The following is a 20338-nucleotide window of genomic DNA, read 5'->3' as shown; positions in this document are numbered from 1 at the left end:
CTCAAAAGGCTAGTTGCGTTAGCGGGTGGTCGTTATAGTTGCCAAAATGCTGGCCTTCTGATAACTATCTCAACCCGATACTTCAAAGCTCCCCAATATATACCTTCAGTCCAGTTTGACATCATTGGCTGTCAGCCAATCCACTAACAGAGGTTGTCCTTAAATTTAGACAAAGACCTTCTTTTTAACATGGAATAAAAGTTCCAGAAATCATAATTTTTTGTTTACATTCATTTCTGAATATACATAAACATTTTATTACATATCCAATATTCTTTTTGTCCTTTTAAAAAAGTATATTAAGAGAACCTGCATTTGTTACAAAGTGCTGAGAAATTCTCGGTTCTCCCTATCAGCACAGTCAACGAGAAGGAGGGGCTGTTTCCCCCTCTCCCTAAAACCTGACAGCTTCATGTTACACCTACACAGTCCTAAGTGTGGGCTACCAATGCCCCCCTTCCTATGCTGGAAACTGGTACAGCAGTTTCTGACTCTAATTATTTCCAGATGTTGTGCTCAGGTTTCATATATAAAATATTGGAAATTAAGTACATTCTTTCACATATCTTTCATATATCCATTCATTCGTTCTTTCGGGGCCCCTTCCATACATAACATGTATTTCATTCATATTTAATGCAAGAAAACTTTCTCTATTATGCCCAGAATACCCAGCTCAAGCCCATCTGGTATCAATTAGACCACGAGGGAAGCTCAAGGCGGGCAAAAACCTGAACAAAGACTAGGGATATAGGCTGAACACAAAATGGAATAAAGCCAAGCAGAAGACACAGAAAAACAGAGAACAAAATGGAGTCACTACCTCAAGAAGGAGTTCATGTATATCCTGATTTCCTCTATGATCTAGCTTAATAGCAAAGTACATAAAAAGAATATTATTATGCTTTTCCTTAATATTAATCTGTAGTGTGTTTTTCTGGCCTTGGCTACATCCATATTCAGATTTTTATTCACCAACTTTTCTTACGCTTCTATTGGACGTGGCCTTAACTAACACATAGAAACATAGAAAGATGAAGGCAGAAAAGGGCTAAAGCCCATCAAGTCTACCCACTCTACTGTCCCACCCCATTAAGTCAGAGTGCTGCTCGACCCACGTAGAGATCCCACGTGGATGTCCCATTTATTCTTAAAGTCGAGCACGCTAATGGCCTTGATCACCTGCACCGGTAGTTTGTTCCAGTGATCCACCACCCTTTCTGTAAAGAAATACTTCCTGGTGTCACCACCAAATCTCCCTCCTCTGAATTTGAGCGGGTGCCCCCTTGTGACTGAAGGTCCCTTAGGAAAGAATATGTCGTTTTCCACCTTGACACGACCTGTGACGTACTTAAATGTCTCAATCATGTCACCCCTCTCCCTGCACTCCTCTAGAGAGTAGAGCTGAAACTTGCCCAGTCTTTCCTCGTATGAGAGACCCTTGAGTCCGGAGACCATCCTAGTGGCCATTCGCTGGACTGACTCAGCTCGAAGTACATCTTTACGGTAATGTGGCCTCCAGAATTGCACACAGTACTCCAGATGAGGTCTCACCATGGTTCTGAATAGAGGCATTATGACTTCAGGTTTACGGCTGACGAAGCTTCTATTGATACATCTCATCATCCGCCTTGCCTTGGATGAGGCCTTCTCTACTTGTTTGGCAGCCTTCATGTCTGCACTGATGATTACTCCCAAGTCCCATTCTTCTGAGGTCGTAGCTAGTGTTTCTCCATTCAGGGTGTATGTTCTGCATGGATTTCTACTGCCGAGATGCATCACCTTACACTTCTTTGCGTTGAAGCCCAGCTGCCATGTTGAAGACCAGTTTTCCAACTTGATCAGATCCTGCGCCATACCATCCGTGAGATCGCTTTCACCTACTATATTACACAGTTTGGCGTCATCGGCAAACAGCGCTATTTTACCCTGAAGCCCTCGGGTCAAGTCCCTTATGAATATGTTAAAAAGGGATGATCCCAGGACTGAGCTCTGTGGCACTCCGCTAGTCACCTCAGATGTCTTAGAGATGTCCACCACCCTCTGAAGTCTTCCACTCAGCCAATCATTGACCCATGCCGTTAGTTTCTCACCTAACCCCATCGATTTCATCTTGTTTAATAGTCTACACTTGTTTAATAGTGGGACACTGTCAAACGCTTTACTGAAATCCAAGTACACTATGTCCAGAGACTCTCCCGAGTCTAGCTTTCCTGTCACCCAGTCAAAGAAGCTGGTAAGATTGGATTGGCATGACCTGCCCCTAGTGAATCCATGTTGACAGGGATCCCTCAGATTCCCCTCATCCAATATCGTGTCTAATTTCCCTTTAAGTAGAGTTTCCATGAGTTTATACATTATTGATGTAAGACTTACTGGTCTGTAATTCGCAGCCTCCGCTCTGCAACCCTTTTTGTGCAGAGGAACAACATTGGCAGTTTTCCAGTCCAGGGGGACTCTCCCTGTACTTAGGGAGAGATTGAAGAGCATGGCTAACGGTTCCGCCAAAACATTGCATAGCTCTCTGAGCACTCTTGGGTGCAGATTGTCCGGTCCCATGACTTTGTTCACCTTGAGTCTTGACAGTTCTCTGTAAACATCAGCTGGTGTGAACACAAACTTCTGAAATGGGTCATCCATGCTTTGCTTTGCATCCAGCCGAGGCCCGTGCCCTGGTGCCTCGCAGGTAAAGACTGAACAAAAGTAATCATTTGTAGTTTGGCTTTATCGGAGTCAGTTTCCACATAATTCCCGTCTGGCGTTCTAAGACATACTATCCCGTTTGTGTTCTTTATCCTGTCGCTAATGTATCTGAAGAAGGATTTGTCCCCTTTCTTGATGTTCTTCGCTAGAGTTTCTTCCAATCGAAGTTTGGCCTCCCTGACTGCTGTTTTGACCGCTGCAGACTTTGTCCTGTATTCAATGTTTGCTTCTTTTTCCCCCATGCGTTTGTATGATAGAAAGGCTCTTTTCTTCTCCTTGACGAGGTGTGATACCTCATCTGTGAACCATTGGGGTTTCCTTTTTCTTTGTTGTTTGGTTACCGATTTTATGTAGCGGATAATTGCCTCATGAAGGATCGATTTCAAGGTTGTCCACATAGCTTCCACATTATCAGTTACTTCTTGAACCTGCAGCGTCTGGTAGACGAAATCTCCCATGCGTGCGAAGTCAGTGCCCCTGAAATTGAGTACCCTTGTTTTTGTTTGTGATCTAGGGAAGCCTTTCTTAAGGTTAAACCATACCATGTTATGGCTAGCGTCTCTCCCACCGAGACGTCCGAGACGCTTTCCCCATTCGTAAGTACCAGGTCCAGAATGGCCTGGGCCCTAGTGGGTTCTAGTACCATTTGTTTGAGCCGTACTCCCTTCATGGACGTTAATATCCTCCTGCTATCACAAGTTGTCGCTGATAGTGTGTTCCAGTCTACATCAGGCATGTTGAAGTCTCCCAACAGAACAGCCTCCCCCCGTAAGGTGATATTCTCAATGTCTTCAATTAATTCTGCGTCCTTTTCCTCCGATTGTCTCGGAGGTCTGTATACCACACCAAGGTACAGGCATTTTTCTCCGCCTCTGGCCAAGTTTACCCAGATGGATTCCCCAGTATACTTGACATCTGTGATCCTGGTTGTCTTAATGTTCTCTTTGATATAAAGTGCTACCCCACCACCTAACTTACCCTCTCTATCTTGTCTAATCAGGTTGTATCCCGGTATGGTTATATCCCACCCATGAGATTCTGTGAACCATGTTTCGGATATTGCTACTATGTCTATGTCTGCATTAACTATTTCTGTTTCTAGTTCTAGAAATTTATTCCCTAGGCTGTGTGCGTTAACATACATAGCTCTCCACTCTTGTTTGCTAAGCTCCTGTTGTGAGCCACCCATTTGAGTCAAATTGTCTCCTAGCGATTCGTTTGCATATGCTTGTATCTAACTAGAGTTACCCAGAATCATACGAAAAGCAGGCATTTTTGTAGAAAAACTACACAAATACTGCACTATCATGTCCTGACGTCCATTCCATTACCATCCCATAGACATTGCCCCCTACTGGCCATGAGCTACTATTCCTCAGGAGGTCCAGGACTGGACGCAGATCCCCCGTCTTCTTCGGTACCAGAAAGTATTGGGAACCTCCTCAACCGCCCAAAGGCGAAGAAGGGCCTGAGCTTCCTAAAAAAGGAGAGGCAGCTGAGACTGAGCAGAAGGAAACTCTCTTGGAGGTATGTCCGGGGGTACATAACTGAAGTGAAGGGAGTACCCCTCCCGGATGATAGAAAACACCCAACTGTCGGTGGTAAGACTTTCCCACTGGGCATAGAAATGGTGGAGACGACCCCAGATAAGGAGGGGGGAAGGCTCCAGGAGAAAGGGAGCCCGAAGGCTTGGACTGGAATTGTCAAAAAGATGGCCCAGTCTTCGCCGGAGCTGGCAGCTGGGCCTTAGATTAACGTTGCTGCTGTTGTTGAGGCCACTTCGAGGGAGGCCGAGAGAACGAAGGAGTAGATTTCTGCGGATACCTCCGGAAAGGAATTTTGTATTGACGAACGGGGGGCTTTCGGTTTAAGTTTCACCAGAGAGGCAAAGGACCGTTCGTGGTCCAATAGGCGCTTGGTGGCCACTTCGATAGAATCATCGAAGAGCTCATGACCCACACACGGGAGATTGGCAAGACGATCCTGCAAATTCGGATCCACATCCACAAGATGGAGCCAAGTGAGGTGACACATGGCGACCGCAAAGGCCGTGACTCTGGAGGACAACTCGAAGGCGTCATAGGCCGCCTGGAACAAATAGAGGCGGAGTTGGGAGAGTGTCCCCTCGAAAAGCCAAAACTCCCGACGCTGAGAATCCGGTACGTTCTCCCGGAACGAGCGGAGGCCGTCCACACAGAACCAGAGGTAGGACGTGAAGATAAAGTTATAGTTGAGGACACGATTCGTCATTATTGAGTTTTGGTAAAGATGGTGACCAAACTTGTCCATCGTACGGCCCTCTCAGCCTGGAGGGACGGCAGCGTAAACATTAGAGGGGTTGGACTTCTTCAAGGAAGACTCAACCACCAAGGACTGATGAGATAGCTGAGAACTTACAAGCCCCTTAACCGGAATCGTCCGGTAACAGGACTCCAACTTGGAAGGAATGGCCATGACCGCATAGGGGGGTCTCCAGGTTCCGGAGAAAGGTTTGCTGGAGAACCTGGTGCAATGGCAAGCGCAACATCTCGCGGGGCGGATGATCAACACCCATCTCCTCCAGATATTTCCGGGTATAACAGGACTCAGACTGGAGGTCCAGTTTCAAGATCCTACCCATGTCAGAGATGAAACAAGTAAAGGAGGAGTTTCGAGAAGATGACTCATCCTCCTGAGGGGACCCTGAGCGAGATCTGGGGGCAGCCGAGAAAGAGGGAGAAATTTCCCTCGAATAGTAAGCCAGGGCCTCGGAGTCCCGCGAATGGGAGATTGAAGAGGCTCTACTAAGGTGGGCCAGGAACGACCCCGGGATCTGAGGAATTAGCTGGCGACGCCCCAGGGAAGACTGGGTAAAGGAAAATTCCTCCACCGGTTTCGAAGACGACCCCTTAGAGGCTGGTAGCTGCCTCGATGGGGAACACAACCCAGAGTCCAACTTGAGGACAAGCGTGTGTCTAGAAGGTTTTGTGGTCGGAGACCTGCCCCAAAGGGGCAGAGAAGACCGGGGCTTTTTAGGAGGGGCAAACCTCGACAAAGTAGCGGGGGAAAAACGGCCCCCTGGCCTGGATCCCTGAAAAGTTACAGGTGACTCGGGGGATGAAGAATCGCTCGAGGGAACCTGGCGAGTCTTGCGGGCAGGGCCTCAAGAAACGAGGGGACGTTCAGGCTGGTCAGACCGAGACTGGGTCGAGACCGAGGTCAGAGGCGTCGAAGTCGGGACCAGTTGGCTCACCACTGAGGAAAGTTGCGTGGTAAGAGTAGCCTTAAGCATGTCCTCGAACAGAGGCACCGAGACCAAAGGTGGTTGGGTCTTAGGTGCAGCAGTGCGCTCCTTCGGGGGCAACCTCGAAGAAGAGTATTCCCTACGCGAGGAGGCATGCTTAGAGTGGTCTCGAAGATGCCGACGAGGCGGCACTGACATGAGACTTGGAGGTAGGCTTCTTTGCTGGCACACCTGAGGAGGAAAGAGGAGACTTTCCTGAGGACGGAGTAACAGGCGGGGACGAGGCCGGAGCCTTCGAGGCCGATGGTGACTTCGAGGCCGAAGACTTCGAGGCCAAAGCACCCAATGAGGGTGCCGAGGCCAAGTTCGAGGCCTGTCCCGCAGGATCCATGGGGCCAAAGAGTTGGAGAATCTTGGCCACCCTCCTACAAAGAGCCCACAGTTTGTGGCCACCACTATAGCCCAGTGCAGGGCTCTGAAGAAATCCTGGTGGCTACAACATACAGTGCATTAGCGTGTGACCCGGCATGGAGTCACCCTGTAGGACCGGACTCTTCAACAGCACTCACAATCAAATACAACCAAAAATAAAGTCCCAACAAAAGGTGAAGTTAAGAGAAATATTCCAATTTTACTCACTCCTTAGGACAGGTAAGTAATGCTTCAACTTCATAACATGGGTCAGTGTTCCTTATAGCATTCAAGAAGAAGAAAGAAAAAAAAAACTGCCAAAAGGGGCAAGAAAATAAAGCAATCTACAATCTGCTCCAAACTTTCTTCTTCTACTTATTAAGTCTCAATTAGCTCCTAAGACCCCAGCTCACTAGAGCTAGCATTGCCTGCTCCAAAGCAGGTGTTTTATCAAATCAAAATTAAAGTTCAGCATTCAAGTTTCCTCCATTCTCAGGCAAAAAGAAAAATAAAGGAAAGCCTCTGGCAACAATATAGGACTGCCAGGAATAGGAGAGAGCAATAGGTTTTGCTAAAACAAAGGCCTTCAGATAGGCTTTCAAATTCCCTCCCAAGGTGGAAGCAAAACCTCTCCCCACTCTCTCCAAGCCTTCTCTCAAAAAACCAACATTTAAGAGAAAAGGAAAAAAAAACAACAGCACACAAACAGTCCAAAAGAAAACACACTCACTGTTTGTGGCTGGAAGCCAAGTCCACCTGCATAAGCTCAGGATAATTGGATTCACTGCCAGAACAGGCTTCTTGAAAATCCATAGGCTCCTCGCTCAGAAGTGGTAAGCCTTCTGCTTGTTCAGCCTCAGTTCATTCCATTGGTACAGGTCTGTTGTCCCTGCTTGGCTCAGGTGGATCCCTAGGGAGGCAAGACTTAAACTTCCTCCCTAACCGGCTTGCTGGTTTGAATGCCACTGCTGGCTTATCTACCCTAGGGGCGTGCCTTATTCTGGGAGTGTCAGCAGAAGTCCAGGGGCCTCTAGAGCTCCCCTGGTGGTGGTTTGGACAAAACTCACTATCTACTTCTTCAGATATATCTGACGCCTCCTGGTGGTCAGTGGCATTATTTCTCAAACTAACCTCCTTGAAAATCCTGAAATTTTCTTTCCTGGGTTTTACTTTTACTTTTTTTCTTGGTTGGACTGGGACCTTGGCAGAGCCCGGGTCTGACTGGTCACAAGTTGCAAAGTCACACAACAGGGGCACGACTCAGAGCGGTGCTCTGCACCCAGACACTCCAAACACCAACGATGAGGCTCGGTGATGGAGATAACCCGGTTGCACTTAGTACAGTTTTTAAACCCGGAACGAGGCCGGGACATAAGAAAAAAAGACGGCCACAGTCCTGCGAGGCCAGGCAGCCAGAGTAAGAACGGGAACCCAGTCAAAAAGATACGAACTGAAAAACAAACAAAAAGAAAGATAAACACAGATGCGAGCAAAGCAACTCAAAAGAAACTAACCAAACAAGCCGCGGTGCAAGAGGGACAACGATATCGCGCAAAGCAAGGGAGCAGTGCTTCTGGCTTCGCAGAAAACAGAGAACTGAGGACACGCTGAGGAGAGACATGCCCTAGACCGGGCGGGAGGGGCACGCGCGCATGCGCGAGCCAATCGCAAGCTTGAAGGTCTTCAAGCAAGTCGATGACATCACCCACATGTAGAGAATATGCTGCCTGCTTGTCCTAGGATAATAATAATAATAATAACAGTTTATATACCGCAATACCGTTAAGTTCTATGCGGTTTACAAAAGATTAGTGGAGTACAAGTTGAGTTGACGTACAAGTTGAATTAACTTAAGGGATGTGGGGAACAATGGGGAGAAAGGGCAAGGGAGGGGAAAGAGGGAAGTGGGTCAACTGTCTAGGTATTTCAGGAATAGGTGGGTTTTGAGGCGTTTCCTGAATACCTCATAAGTGGTGGGCAATAGGAGTTGTTCTAGGTCTTTACCCCATAGAGCAGCCTGATGTGAGAGAAGATGCTCATGGTGTTTTTTTAGTTTGCATCCTCTAACCGGGGGAGAAACGAAGTGCGAGTGGGAACTTCTCTTGTGTTTGTTGGCTGAGAAGGAGAATAGGTCAGTGATGTATTTAGGGGTTAGACCGTAGAAAACTTTAAAACAGAGGCAGGCGAATTTAAACTTTACACGAGCTTCCATTGGCAACCAGTGTAGCTGTTTGAAGTATGGCGTCACGTGATCGAACTTCTTTAGACCGAAGATTAGTCTGACCACAGTGTTTTGCATTAGTTGTAATTGTCGCATATTACTTTGGGGGATTGCTAAGTAGACGATGTTACAGTAGTCGAGTTGACTTAATACGAGGGATTGTACCAAGATTCTGAAGGCAGAGTTATCAAAGTATGCTTTAATGGATTTAAGTTTCCAGAGGGTGAAAAAACTCTTTGATTAGGGAGTCCACCTGATCTTTCATGGTGAGGCATTGGTCCAGAGTTACACCCAGTATTTTAATGGTGGGCTGTATGGAGTAGTTATGTTTGTTGATGTCTAGTGGAGTTTTGGTGTCAAGAGGGCGCGGTGAAGCGATAAAGAATTTTGTCTTCTCAGTATTGAGCTTGAGTTTGAAGTCTGTCATCCAATGTTCCATCAAGTTTATGGCTTCTGATGCTTTTGGAATTGTTTCCGAGATGGAGTTGGCAAATGGGATAATAATTGTGAAGTCATCAGCGTAACTGAATAATTTTATCCCCAGCTGGGTTAATTGAACGCTCAGTGAGGTCATGTAGATATTGAAAAGCAGAGGGGATAGTGGGGACCCTTGCGGAACGCCAGATGGGTTGCTCCAGGTGTTGGAGAGATCATTGTTGAAGCGAACCTGATAGGTTCGGGACGAAAGGAAACCATGAAACCAGTTTAGCACTTCGCCTCTAATGCCAATAGCGTCTAGACCAGGGGTGCCCAACACGTCGATCCCGATCGACCGGTAGCTCAGGAAGGCAACGTGAGTCGATCGCAGAGCCCATCCCGGGCTCTGTGATAGATTCGTGTTGCCGTCCCGATCTACCGGGCCTATCAGCCTTCCTCTCCCCGACGTCAAAGACGCCGACGCCGGGCATTAGGCTGTTTTTGTCATTTCGGGGGGGGGGGCGTGGGGGCGTGGCGACAGCAGCAGCAGCAGCCTGAAAAAGAGAAATCATCCTGGCCGGGGTCGGTGTCATGCTCCGGAGCTTCTACAGCCTTCCTAGCTCCCTCTCCCTTCTACCTGCTTCCGGCCACACCCCCTGCTCCGCAGCTCTCTTCGGCAACTCAGCAGCAGCGATCGAAACAAGCTTCTGACGTTGGGGCCTACCCTCTGCGAGTCCCGTTGTTTCAACTTCCTTTTTCCACAAAGGCGGGACTCGTAGAGGGAAGGCCTCGATGTCGGCAGCTTGTCTTGATCACTGCTGCTGACGAGTTGCTGAAGAGAGCCGCGGAGCAGGGGGGTGTTGCCAGGTGCAGGTAGAAGGGAGAGGGCCAGATGCAGGACTCGTGGGTGAGGGAGGAGAAGAGAGAGAAAAAGAGAGATGGGAGGGAAACAAAAGGAAATATTTCATACTGGGCTGGGCCGGAGTGGAGGGAGGGTGGAAAGATTCTGGCTACAGGGTGCATTAACAAAGGAAAAGGGGGGAAAGCTGAAAATGGAGATAGTGACACAAAGAAGAGAAAGAGTAAGCAGGACCTACTGAATAAGGATAGAGATACAGAGGGGACATGAAGAGGAGGTGAAATAGAGACATAGAAGTAATGCTGAAAAAGTGTGTGTGGGGGGAGATAAAGACATTGAAAGGGCAAATGGTGAACATGGGATAAAGACAAGGACAGAGACAAATGAAGATTCTGAAAAAGTGGTGAGATAGGGATATAGGTGAGATGGACACAAAGAAGGGTGATGCTGGAAAATAGGTGGAATGGTAATTCTGACAGACACAGAAGGGAAATGCTGGATCAAGGAGAGATGGGGCTCAGGCTGGCTGGAATGAGGAGAAATGCCTTGTTGGCCCGGAACTTCCTCTCCTACGTCAGAATTGACGTCAGGGAGCGGAATGCTGGTCAGCGCGACGCTTCTGCAGGGAAAGCTTGGGACAGCGGTGGCTTGGGGGCTATTCCCCGATGGCGGTGGCAGCAAACCGAGTGGCTTGGGGGAGGGCACGGAGAAAGAAAGAAAGGGGGCAGACAGGGAGACAGAAAGAAGGGGGAACAGGGAGACAGAAAGAAAAAGTTGGGGGAGAGAATGAGGTCTGGAGGAGAGGAAACATACAGGAGGCTGAAAGAAAGGAAGAAAGATTGGATGCACAGTCAGAAGAAGAAAGTGCAACCAGAGACTCATGAAATCACCAAACAGCAAAGGTAGGAAAAATGATTTTATTTTCAATTTAGTGATCAAAATGTGTCGGTTTAGAGAATTTATATCTGCTGTCTATATTTTGCACTATGGCTCCCTTTTACTAAACCGCAATAGCGTTTTTTAGCGCAGGGAGCCTATGAGCATTGAGAGCAGCATGAGGCATTCAGCGTAACTCCTTTTGCTAAAACCTACTATTGTGGTTTAGTAAAAAGGGAGGGGGTGTATTTGTCTATTTTTGTATTTTGTTACTGAGGTGACCTCTTTGAAAAAACCCGGAATATGAATAATTAACATTTTCTCTGCCTTTCAGTGTGCTTTGTGTTTTTTTTAAATTTTATTGTTGGTAGATCATTTTGACTTAGTCATTATAAAAGTAGCTCGCAAGCCCATAAAGTGTGGGCACCCCTGGTCTAGACACTGTAGCAAATTTGCATGGTCTACAAGGTCAAAGGCAGAGCTCATGTCAAATTGCATGATCAGGGCACTGAGGCCTTTGCTTAAAAGTAGGTGCAAGTAATCTAAGATGGCCGCAATTACCGTTTCTGTGCTGAAAAGCAGTCTAAAGCCGGATTGAGTCTCATGAAGGAGTGAGAACTGGTCTAGATATTCCATTAATTGGGAGTGTACCAGCCCCTCCATGATCTTTACAAAGAGTGGTATGGAAGCAATTGGTCTGTAGTTGGAAACTAGGGCTGACGATTCTTTGCTATTTTTTAGGATAGGGGTTATTATTATGTGGCCTTTGTTGGTGAGGAATTTTCCATTTTTCAGGTTATGGGCTAAGTAATGCAGAAGAGATAGTTTAAATTCAAGTGGTGCCGCTTTCATGATTTCTGGGGGACATGAGTCCAGGAAGCAGTATGATTTGGAGTATTTGTTGTATAATTTGGTATAGTTATTCCAATCTATGTCTTGAAATGAATCCCAGAACATGTCTGCAGGGGTTTCATTTCCTTGTGTGTTAGCTATATGGTGTTCATTAGGTTCTTCTGTTGGGCAACTGTTCCTTAGTTTTTTAATTTTTGAGTCAAAGTGCAGGGCTAGGTCGTTCGCCGAGGGTAATTTAAAGTTGTGTGTGGGTAGAGTGTAGCGGGTGGTGTCAAATAGGTTAGTAACCAGATTGAACAGCTCTTTTGTATTAACTCCTCGTGAGTTGTTGCAGGATGAATTGATTTTGTTTGAGTAAAATGCTTTGCATTTATCTTTTATTAGTTGTTTGTAGGTTTTTATATTGGCTCTCCAATTATGATGGTCTGATAATTCTCCTGTTTTTTTCCATTTTCTTTCTAGACGTCTGGCTAACTGTTTCATTTTTAGGAGATCGATGTTGAACCATTTATTATATTTATTTGCATTACTTTTACTGGTATGTTTAGGTGCAATGTTGTCTAAAATGCAGGTGCTGGTAGTGGTCCAGTGATCCCAAAAATCAGCTACTTCCTTTACCTCTGCTTGTAGTTTATATTGCGCCCAGTAGTTATCTGGGTTGATGCGGCCTCTCGTGAGATGTTCTTTTTTATTTTTGGTTGGGTAATTTGTTTTCGTTGGAACCAGATTAGCTTGAAGTAGAAAGTGAAGTGATCGGACCAGATGTCGTGGCACCAGGTGCCTCCTGGTAATGAGATGGTAGGGTCTGGGAGTTCCTTTGTGGACATGGCTACTACGTCTAGATGGTGGCCTTTTCGTGAGTTTGTGCAGAGGGAGGGAGGTTGTAATTAAGTAGGGATAGGAAGTGAATTCTTTTGTGTCTGTGTTGTCCTCTTCATCGAGATGTATGTTTATGTCTCCTGCGATAATATTGTAGGAGGAACTAAGAGAGTTGTGTATGACGAATTCGCAAAAGTCCTCTTTGGCTTTTGACCAACTTTTCGGTGGGACGTAGAATAGTATGCATGAGAGGGAATCTTCTAAGTGGATGTTACTGATTTTACAGGCTAAGATTTCTAGTTGGTTGGATGTTTTGGAGTCCATAAGTTCGAACTCGAATCCTTCTTTGAGAAGAATTGCTAATCCTCCTCCTTTTTTCCCTCGCGGTTTAGTGTAAGGATTTTGAAATTGTCAGGAAGGAGATCGGTAATTATTGGGTCATCTTCAGACAGTAGCCAAGTTTCAGTTAGAAAGAGGCAGGCTATTTGCTTGCTGATGATCCAGTCTTTGATTAGAAAGGCCTTGTTCCTGACTGATCTAGTGTTAAGATAAGCACATGGGATAGTAGTGGATGTAATGGGATTGGTATGGGTAATGGTTCTTATGGGTTTTACTACCCTTGTTCTTTTTTTGCGGGTGCGTTGATGTGTTCTTGTGTTTGAGATAACGCTAATGTTATATGTATTGTCTTCTTGTGGAATGGAGATGTGCATGGTCGATAAAGCGGGGAAATGGGGAAATTGTAGTTGAGGGTAGAGAGTGTGAATCTCTTTGATGCTAATACTTAGCATGTAGAGTAGTAATATTAGTAAGAGGTTCATGGTTGGATTGTAGATGGGTTAGGGTGGAAAAGAAGATAAGTTAAGTGGAGGTTGGTTTTGAGACGTCTCTGACCGTATAGCGTCTAACAGTGCATGCGTCTAACAGTACATACCATTAAATTAACATAAGAACATAAGAAATGCCATCTCCGGATCAGACCTTCGGTCCATCAAGTCCGGCGATCCGCACACGCGGAGGCCCTGCCAGGTGTACACCTGTCGTAATTTATAGTCCACCATATCCACCATCTAATAGTGCATGCCATTAACATTAACAGTACTTGTCATTAACAGTTTTCATGCGACTATCAGTAACTGTTTCTAAAAATGATAAACATGAAAAGTAAAAAAAGCTGTAAACAGTCAATACTGTGACACTGGATGCAGCTACACCAGCCATGGTTAATGGCGTCTAAGCGTTATGATGCAGCGCCTGCGCTCATCAAATACTGCTCTAACAAATGTGCATGCGCTTTTGCATTGGCGCAAAATTTAAAAACACAGTGCATCCATTGGTCACTTATCTACAATATTTATCTCTGCACTGTGTGCTTTGTTCTAAATCAATAATAAACGCTACATAAACTCCACATGAAACTTGCTAATACATAGCTTGAAAGACACTACTTAGTATATAAATTTAAGGTTTAGATTAGATTAGTACAGTGCGAACACTCAAACACTCTAATCATTCATACGCAAGCACTGCAAGATTGATAACTTATTAATTGATGCCATAGCACCGAACAGTTTGGAACTGAATAGCGCTATTTTGTTGAATATTGCAAGTTAGAAAGAATCCAAAGAAGAGTGAGGATGACTAAAGAATCTCAAATCTTCAAGGAAGATGGTGATTTCCTGGGTAAATGAAACAGAATTCTGAATAAATGTTCCTTAGATTTAATGCTCAATCATTGAGAACAGCAATAGAGTTTATTAATGAAAAGAAAGAAAAGCTAGATATAGAGTATAAAAAAATTAAAGAAACTTTACCTGCTGAACAGTTTGATTCCTAGCTTAAAGACCTTAATGATAACATGAATAGGAGATTAAGAGATCCAATTAAGAATAATTAGGTCAAAAAGTTTAGAAGAGATGAGAGATTATGTTAACAACAGAGTGTACACCTCAATGAAGTAACAGGCCACAAACCCCAATGATCCAGGGTCTACAAGTACACATGGACAGTTAGACATCAGTTCAAGCTATGATAGTTCTGCCTCTTCTTTGCTTTTGAATGAGTCCTCTCTATACCCATCTTAATATTAAACCGTAACATGCAGTGATCACTGGATGCCAGATGATTACCCACTGTAACATCAGAAACGCGTTTGTAATTATTTCAGCAACAAATATCTATAAATGTTTTTCTTGTATAGATATGACTGCATGAAAAGTTTAGAAAATTTAAGTGATTTAAGCATAATTCCTTTGCCTAACATCTGGTCATGCCTCATTATAAGAAATACATTCAAGCATTATCGGTGCTATGGCATCAATTAATAAGTTATCAATCTTGCAGTGCATGCACGATTAGAAGAATGCCTTATGAGTGTTCGCGTTGCATTAAGTAGTGGCTCTCAGGCTATGCAAGTTTCATGTGGAGTTTATGTAGCATTCATTATTGATTTTGAACAAAACACACAGTGCAATGATAAATATTGAAGATAAGTGACCAATGGATGCGCTGTGTTTTTAAATTTCACAGCAATGCGAAAGCGCAAGCGCTATTCAGTTCCAAACTGTTCGGTGCTATGGCATCAATTAATAAGTTATCAATCTTGCAGTTAAAAAAAAAAAAAAAAAATTCAGTCAAGGACATGATCCCTGTTTGTTAACCTAACCTTAAATAAAGCAATCTCAGGAGGGAATACGGCTGTTTTTGCTTAAGATAATTTTATTTATGCCTTTCTTGCAACTCAAAATTGTGGTTAAAGCTTTATAGTACAATTTCCAGTGTGCATGTTTGAGGATTTTGTGGTATATCAGTTTGAAAGATTATTTATAGGTATAAAAGAAACTAAAAATAGAAAACCCAAATAGGATATAACCTATGTATGTTGAATTTAGGTGTTAGTCCACATAGAATGTACCTTAATTTGTGTGTGTGTGTGGGGGGGTTTGAGTTCAATGATTGAAATCTGGAACTAGTAAGACTCAGATTAAGTTCTTTCTATCAGTTTCTGAGCAGGTTTCTGAGAACCTTTTCTCATTATGCAGACACGTGATATATATTTTGAAGCCGTTTATCTGATTTGGCTAGTTTGGGGTTTCTCATTACTTCTCTTTGGGTAGTAGTGTCATGTACTAATTTCCCCAATTAGTGCCTGACCATTGGTACATGAGCCATTACCATCAACTAATCTATAGGTAATAGGGACTCCTGTGCTAATCCTGCGTGAACCATGCCCATGCACTAACCAATTAGCACAGATCATGCCTACTTTCCACCTCTGAACCCAGCACTAAAAAACACATTCTATTTATAGTGTATGGGTAGCACTTGCTAATCCCAGAATTATCACAGGACACCTGAGCACATCCCACGGTACAGCTTTTTAACCTGTGGTAAGCAAAAGGAACAAGTCAATGAGCTGGAACATATTCTGACTAGAGATGATACTATTACCCCCTTTGAGAATCTTCAGCAGCATATAGAAATTAGATAGGGGAATAGGTTTGCTTATCGTTAAATTAAGCACTATGTTGCATCTCTACCAGGTAACTCCCTTAGGTAGGAGATGGGACTTAATTGAAAGAGTTATTTAGTGCTCTCTCAATGCAAGGAATCATTGTATCTGGGCTGCATAAGGCTTTGTAGCACATAGGAAGGAGAGGGACTTGAGAGAGACAAAAATAGGTTAGAGCACTGGTTCCCAACCCTGTCCTGAAAGACCACCAGGCCAGTCGGGTTTTGGGGATAGCCCTAATGAATATGCATGAGGCAGATCTGCATGCCTGTCACCTCCATTATATGAAAATCTCTCATATGCATATTTATTAGGGTTATCCCAAAAACCTGACTGGCCTGGTGGTCCTCCAGGACAGGGTTGGGAACCACTGAATTAGAGACATTGGAGAGCCAGAGGGTTGGGATAATCTGACAAGTATTAAAGGGATACCACATTTAGTTTCAAGTGGGTAGTTCCAGGAAGGTTACTTTAGGGTGTTACAAAAGCCTGTCTCTCTCATGCACAGATGTTTAAATAGGTACAATCTCCTACCTGTCTAAAATATAAAGAAATGAAAAACATCCCTGGCTCACTAGTTTTGGAGTTGTAAGGAGATACAATGTTTTTGGGCTTATCTTGGTCGATATTTGGACTCCATTCTGGGGCGTGCAATCTTGGGCTCTGTAGATCAATTAGTTTTGGACAAACAGGGAGTCTTTAGAGGAAGGAATAAGTGGAGAACACTGCTGTTTCACTAACTGTGCCTAGTGGCTCACAAACAACATATTTCACCACTGGATATCTGATGAGCATCTAAATGATTGGCACTGGAGGAATCAACTTCACCTGCGCTGTGAGGCAAGAAAAGCAAAGGGATCTCTCCAAGAGGAAAAATCATTTAGCCACATGGGATACCATTTACTTCTAAACTAATTGTGAATTGGCATACCAGAAGGGGTGATGGCTGACTGTTATTCTTTTTGAACTGGAGTATTGAGAATCATAAGAACCAGGACTCTCGAGTTCCTCACTTGGTGTCTATGGGGTTGGGGTGGAGAGATGAGAAGGATTTCTCACTTGGGGATTTTGAAGATCTTGAATATATGAGACTTATAAAGGTAAAAACACTGGGGAAGGGAGGTGGTAGAGTTCCTTATAAAAAGTAGATGATGGTTATTGTGTACAGTGTTACATATGTTCAAGCTTGTTTTATTATGTTTGACTGGCATCAATAAAAATGTTTAAAACTAATCTGTGATAAGCACATGCTAATGCTTACTGAGGCTTAGTAAAAGGACTCCATATATTTTATTTTTTTATAAATTCACACCAATATCAAACTTTTAAACAAGATCTCACCATCCTAGTTGAAAACTTAGATTAACTTAATAAATGGTTAAATGTAAAAAGTGCTTACCCATATAAGCTGCCCAATGAATAGCCCGCCTGTCTTTCTTGTCAAATGCACTAATGTTGGCACCCCTCGACAATAGCAAACTGACCATCTGCATGGTTGGGGGGGGGAAGAGATAAATCAGATCATTTACTCTGTGCTTTATAACAGTCTAGAATTTGTGTTGAAAAACTATAAAACCAGAATAATTCATTTTCTATAAATTTTCAAAGCTATAATTCTGTGCAAGCATATTATATGGTCTGTTAAATTCCAGCTTAGGTAATCTATATTCACTGTAAATGCATCTACCAGTATATATGAAAATTAAGATACAGGTCCTCAGACCTTACAAATTCTTTGCTTCAAGAATCTGAAACCACTAGGAGCTGATGTAACAAAATGCACTAGGACTTCTGCACAACTTAGCTCAGCTTTAGTGCACAATTTTGTGGGAACAATGTATAAACTAGTGCATGAGCTATGTGCAACATATTAGGTGTATAGCAGCACACAACATATTTAAATCCCATGCTAATAAAAAGAGATTAGGTTCTTACCTTGCTAATATCGTTTCCAGCAGCTAGGAATGGTATGCTGAACCATAGTGTTATCCATCTGTGCTCATCAGAATAATGCAGAACATGACTACAATATGTTGAGACAGTGGATCTAGAGCTTGAGACCATTGAGGTATCCTGAGATGAAGTCTTGCAAACAGAGTAGCATGCACTGTGGAAACCATGTGACCCCGGAGTACCATCATTTGTCTGTCCGAAATTGATGGAAGATAAGTTTGATCACAAAGCTGAATCAAATTCTGTCTTTGCTGAGGGAGAATCGCTCTGAAATAAATGGTGTCTAGCAGAGCTCCAATAAATTGCAGATTCTGAAAGGGTTGAAGCTGGGATTTGGGAAAATTGATTTCGAACCCCAACCGCTGAAGGAAGAGAATTGTCAATCAAGTTGCTACCATCACCCCTTGTGAGGTTGGATCTTTGATCAGCCAATCGTCCAGATCACCAGGAGACCCTGAGCCCACAATGCTGCTGTCACTATAACCACATAAATATCAATACAGTCTTTGTGAATACAATCTTTCATTATTCATAGGAAAGATTCAAAAGATTTATAAGGTTTATATAGTCCTCAGTGGTACCTTCTGTATGTATTAGACTTTTTTTCATACAGACCATTGGCACCCAAGTTCATCATCGGTCTCAAAATATGCTTTTTTTATCCATATACTTTCTATTTTTTATATTTTCTATTAAACAAAATACTCATCTTTAGTCTGTGCAGGTGGGGGCAGGCACTCTGACATAGGACTATGTTTCACCCGTACAGGGCTTTATCAAGAAAAATCCCTCTGCAAAATATATATAATACTCTTAGTTACTCTTGTTTTCATAAATAGATTAATTTAAAGGTAAATTTATAAATACATTCATAAATAGATTTATAAGTAAGTATATAAGTTAATAAATAGATACCTTAAGCTGAAAGACTATTTATTAACTTATATACTAATTTATATTCAGTGGTACCTCAGTTTACGAGTGCACCGGTTTGCAAGACGAGCAAAACATTTGCAAACTTGGTGCCTCGTAAACCGAGCGCGCCTCAATTTGCGAGCGCCCCCCCCATCCCCCCCGCAAACCGGCACCCTCCCCCCCGCGATCTGGCACCCCCCCTGCCACCATCCGGCAACCCCCCCTCCCCGCCGCCGCCATCGGGCACCCCCCCGCCGCGACCTGAGGTCCCCCCAACCCACCCGAACCCTCTTCTTACTTTGATGTAGCCTCCGCACCGGCACCAGCATGTCCTGTGCCTGAAGATCTGCTTCCTGTGCTGGGCCTTGAGCATGTGCGCATGCTCAAGGCCTGAGAGTTCACGTTCGACATGAGAGTTCACGTTCAACGTGAACTTTCAGGCCTTGAGCATGCGCACATGCTCAAGGCCCAGCACAGGAAGCAGATCTTCGGGCACCGGCACCAGCACAGGACATGTTGGTGCCGGTGCGGAGGCTACATCAAAGTAAGAAGAGGGTTCGGGTGGGTTGGGGGGAACCTCAGGTCGCGGCGGGGGGGTGCTGGATCGCGGGGGGTGCTGGTTCGTGGGGGGAGCAATGCCGGTTCTCATGGGGGGGAGCAGTGCTACTGGCCTCGGTGGGGGGGGTGGGAACGTATCAAAGCGAGTTTCCATTATTTCCAATGGGGAAACTCGCTTTGATAAACGAGCATTTTGGATTACGAGCATGCTCCTGGAACGGATTATGCTCGTAATCCAAAGTACCACTGTACTTACTTATAAATCTATTTATGAATGAATTTATAAATTTACCTTTAAATTAATCTATTTATGAAAACAAGAGTAACTAAGAGTATTATATATATTTTGCAGAGGGATTTTCCTTGATAAAGCCCTGTACGGGCGAAACATAGTCCTATGTCAGAGTGCCTGCCCCCACCCGCGCAGACTAAAGATGAGTATTTTGTTTAATAGAAAATATAAAAAATAGAAAGTACTGTATATGGATAAAAAAAGCAGATTTTGAGACCGATGACTAACTTGGGTGCCAATGGTCTGTATGAAAAAAAGCCTAATACATACAGAAGGTACCACTGAGGACTATATAAACCTTATAAATCTTTTGAATCTTTCCTATGAATAATGAAAGATTGTATTCACAAAGACTTGATTGATATTTATGTACTTGAGTAATGGGTCTTTGGATATACTACTTTTGAACTATTGGAGTTGTCACTACAACCAGGCACTTGGTGAATACTCTGGGAGAGGATGCAAGGCCAAAGGGTAGGACTCTGTATCGATAATGGTGCTGCGCTATCTGAATTTTTTGGAGGTCGGATGCATTGGACTATGAGTATAAACTTCTTTCAGATCTAGAGCGCATAGCTAGTCGTTGCGATCTAAAAAGGGATGTAAAGTTGCCAGGGACAACACACAAACCTTTTCCTTCACTAGACACTTGTTCAGGCCCCTGAAGTCTAAAATTGGACTTATACCTCCCATCTTCTTTGGGATGAGGAAATGCCAGGAATAAAATC

General features: G+C 44.0%; 1 protein-coding gene across 4 annotated transcripts in view; it reads right to left on the bottom strand.

Moving 5' to 3' along the window:
* ANKRD28 (ankyrin repeat domain 28) overlaps nt 1-20338 on the bottom strand; it is a 425075-nt gene that overhangs the window by 261347 nt on the left and 143390 nt on the right. For all 4 annotated transcript variants that reach the window (XM_033930721.1, XM_033930723.1, XM_033930720.1 and 1 more), the window contains one exon: nt 17292-17379. In XM_033930721.1, coding sequence (XP_033786612.1) covers nt 17292-17379 — 88 coding nt within the window. The remainder of the gene's footprint in view (nt 1-17291; nt 17380-20338) is intronic.

Source organism: Geotrypetes seraphini, chromosome 2 (assembly GCF_902459505.1).
Source record: "Geotrypetes seraphini chromosome 2, aGeoSer1.1, whole genome shotgun sequence".
NCBI lineage: Eukaryota > Metazoa > Chordata > Amphibia > Gymnophiona > Dermophiidae > Geotrypetes > Geotrypetes seraphini.
The sequence above is the reverse complement of the archived record's forward strand: the minus strand, read 5'-3'. Positions and strand labels throughout refer to the sequence as shown.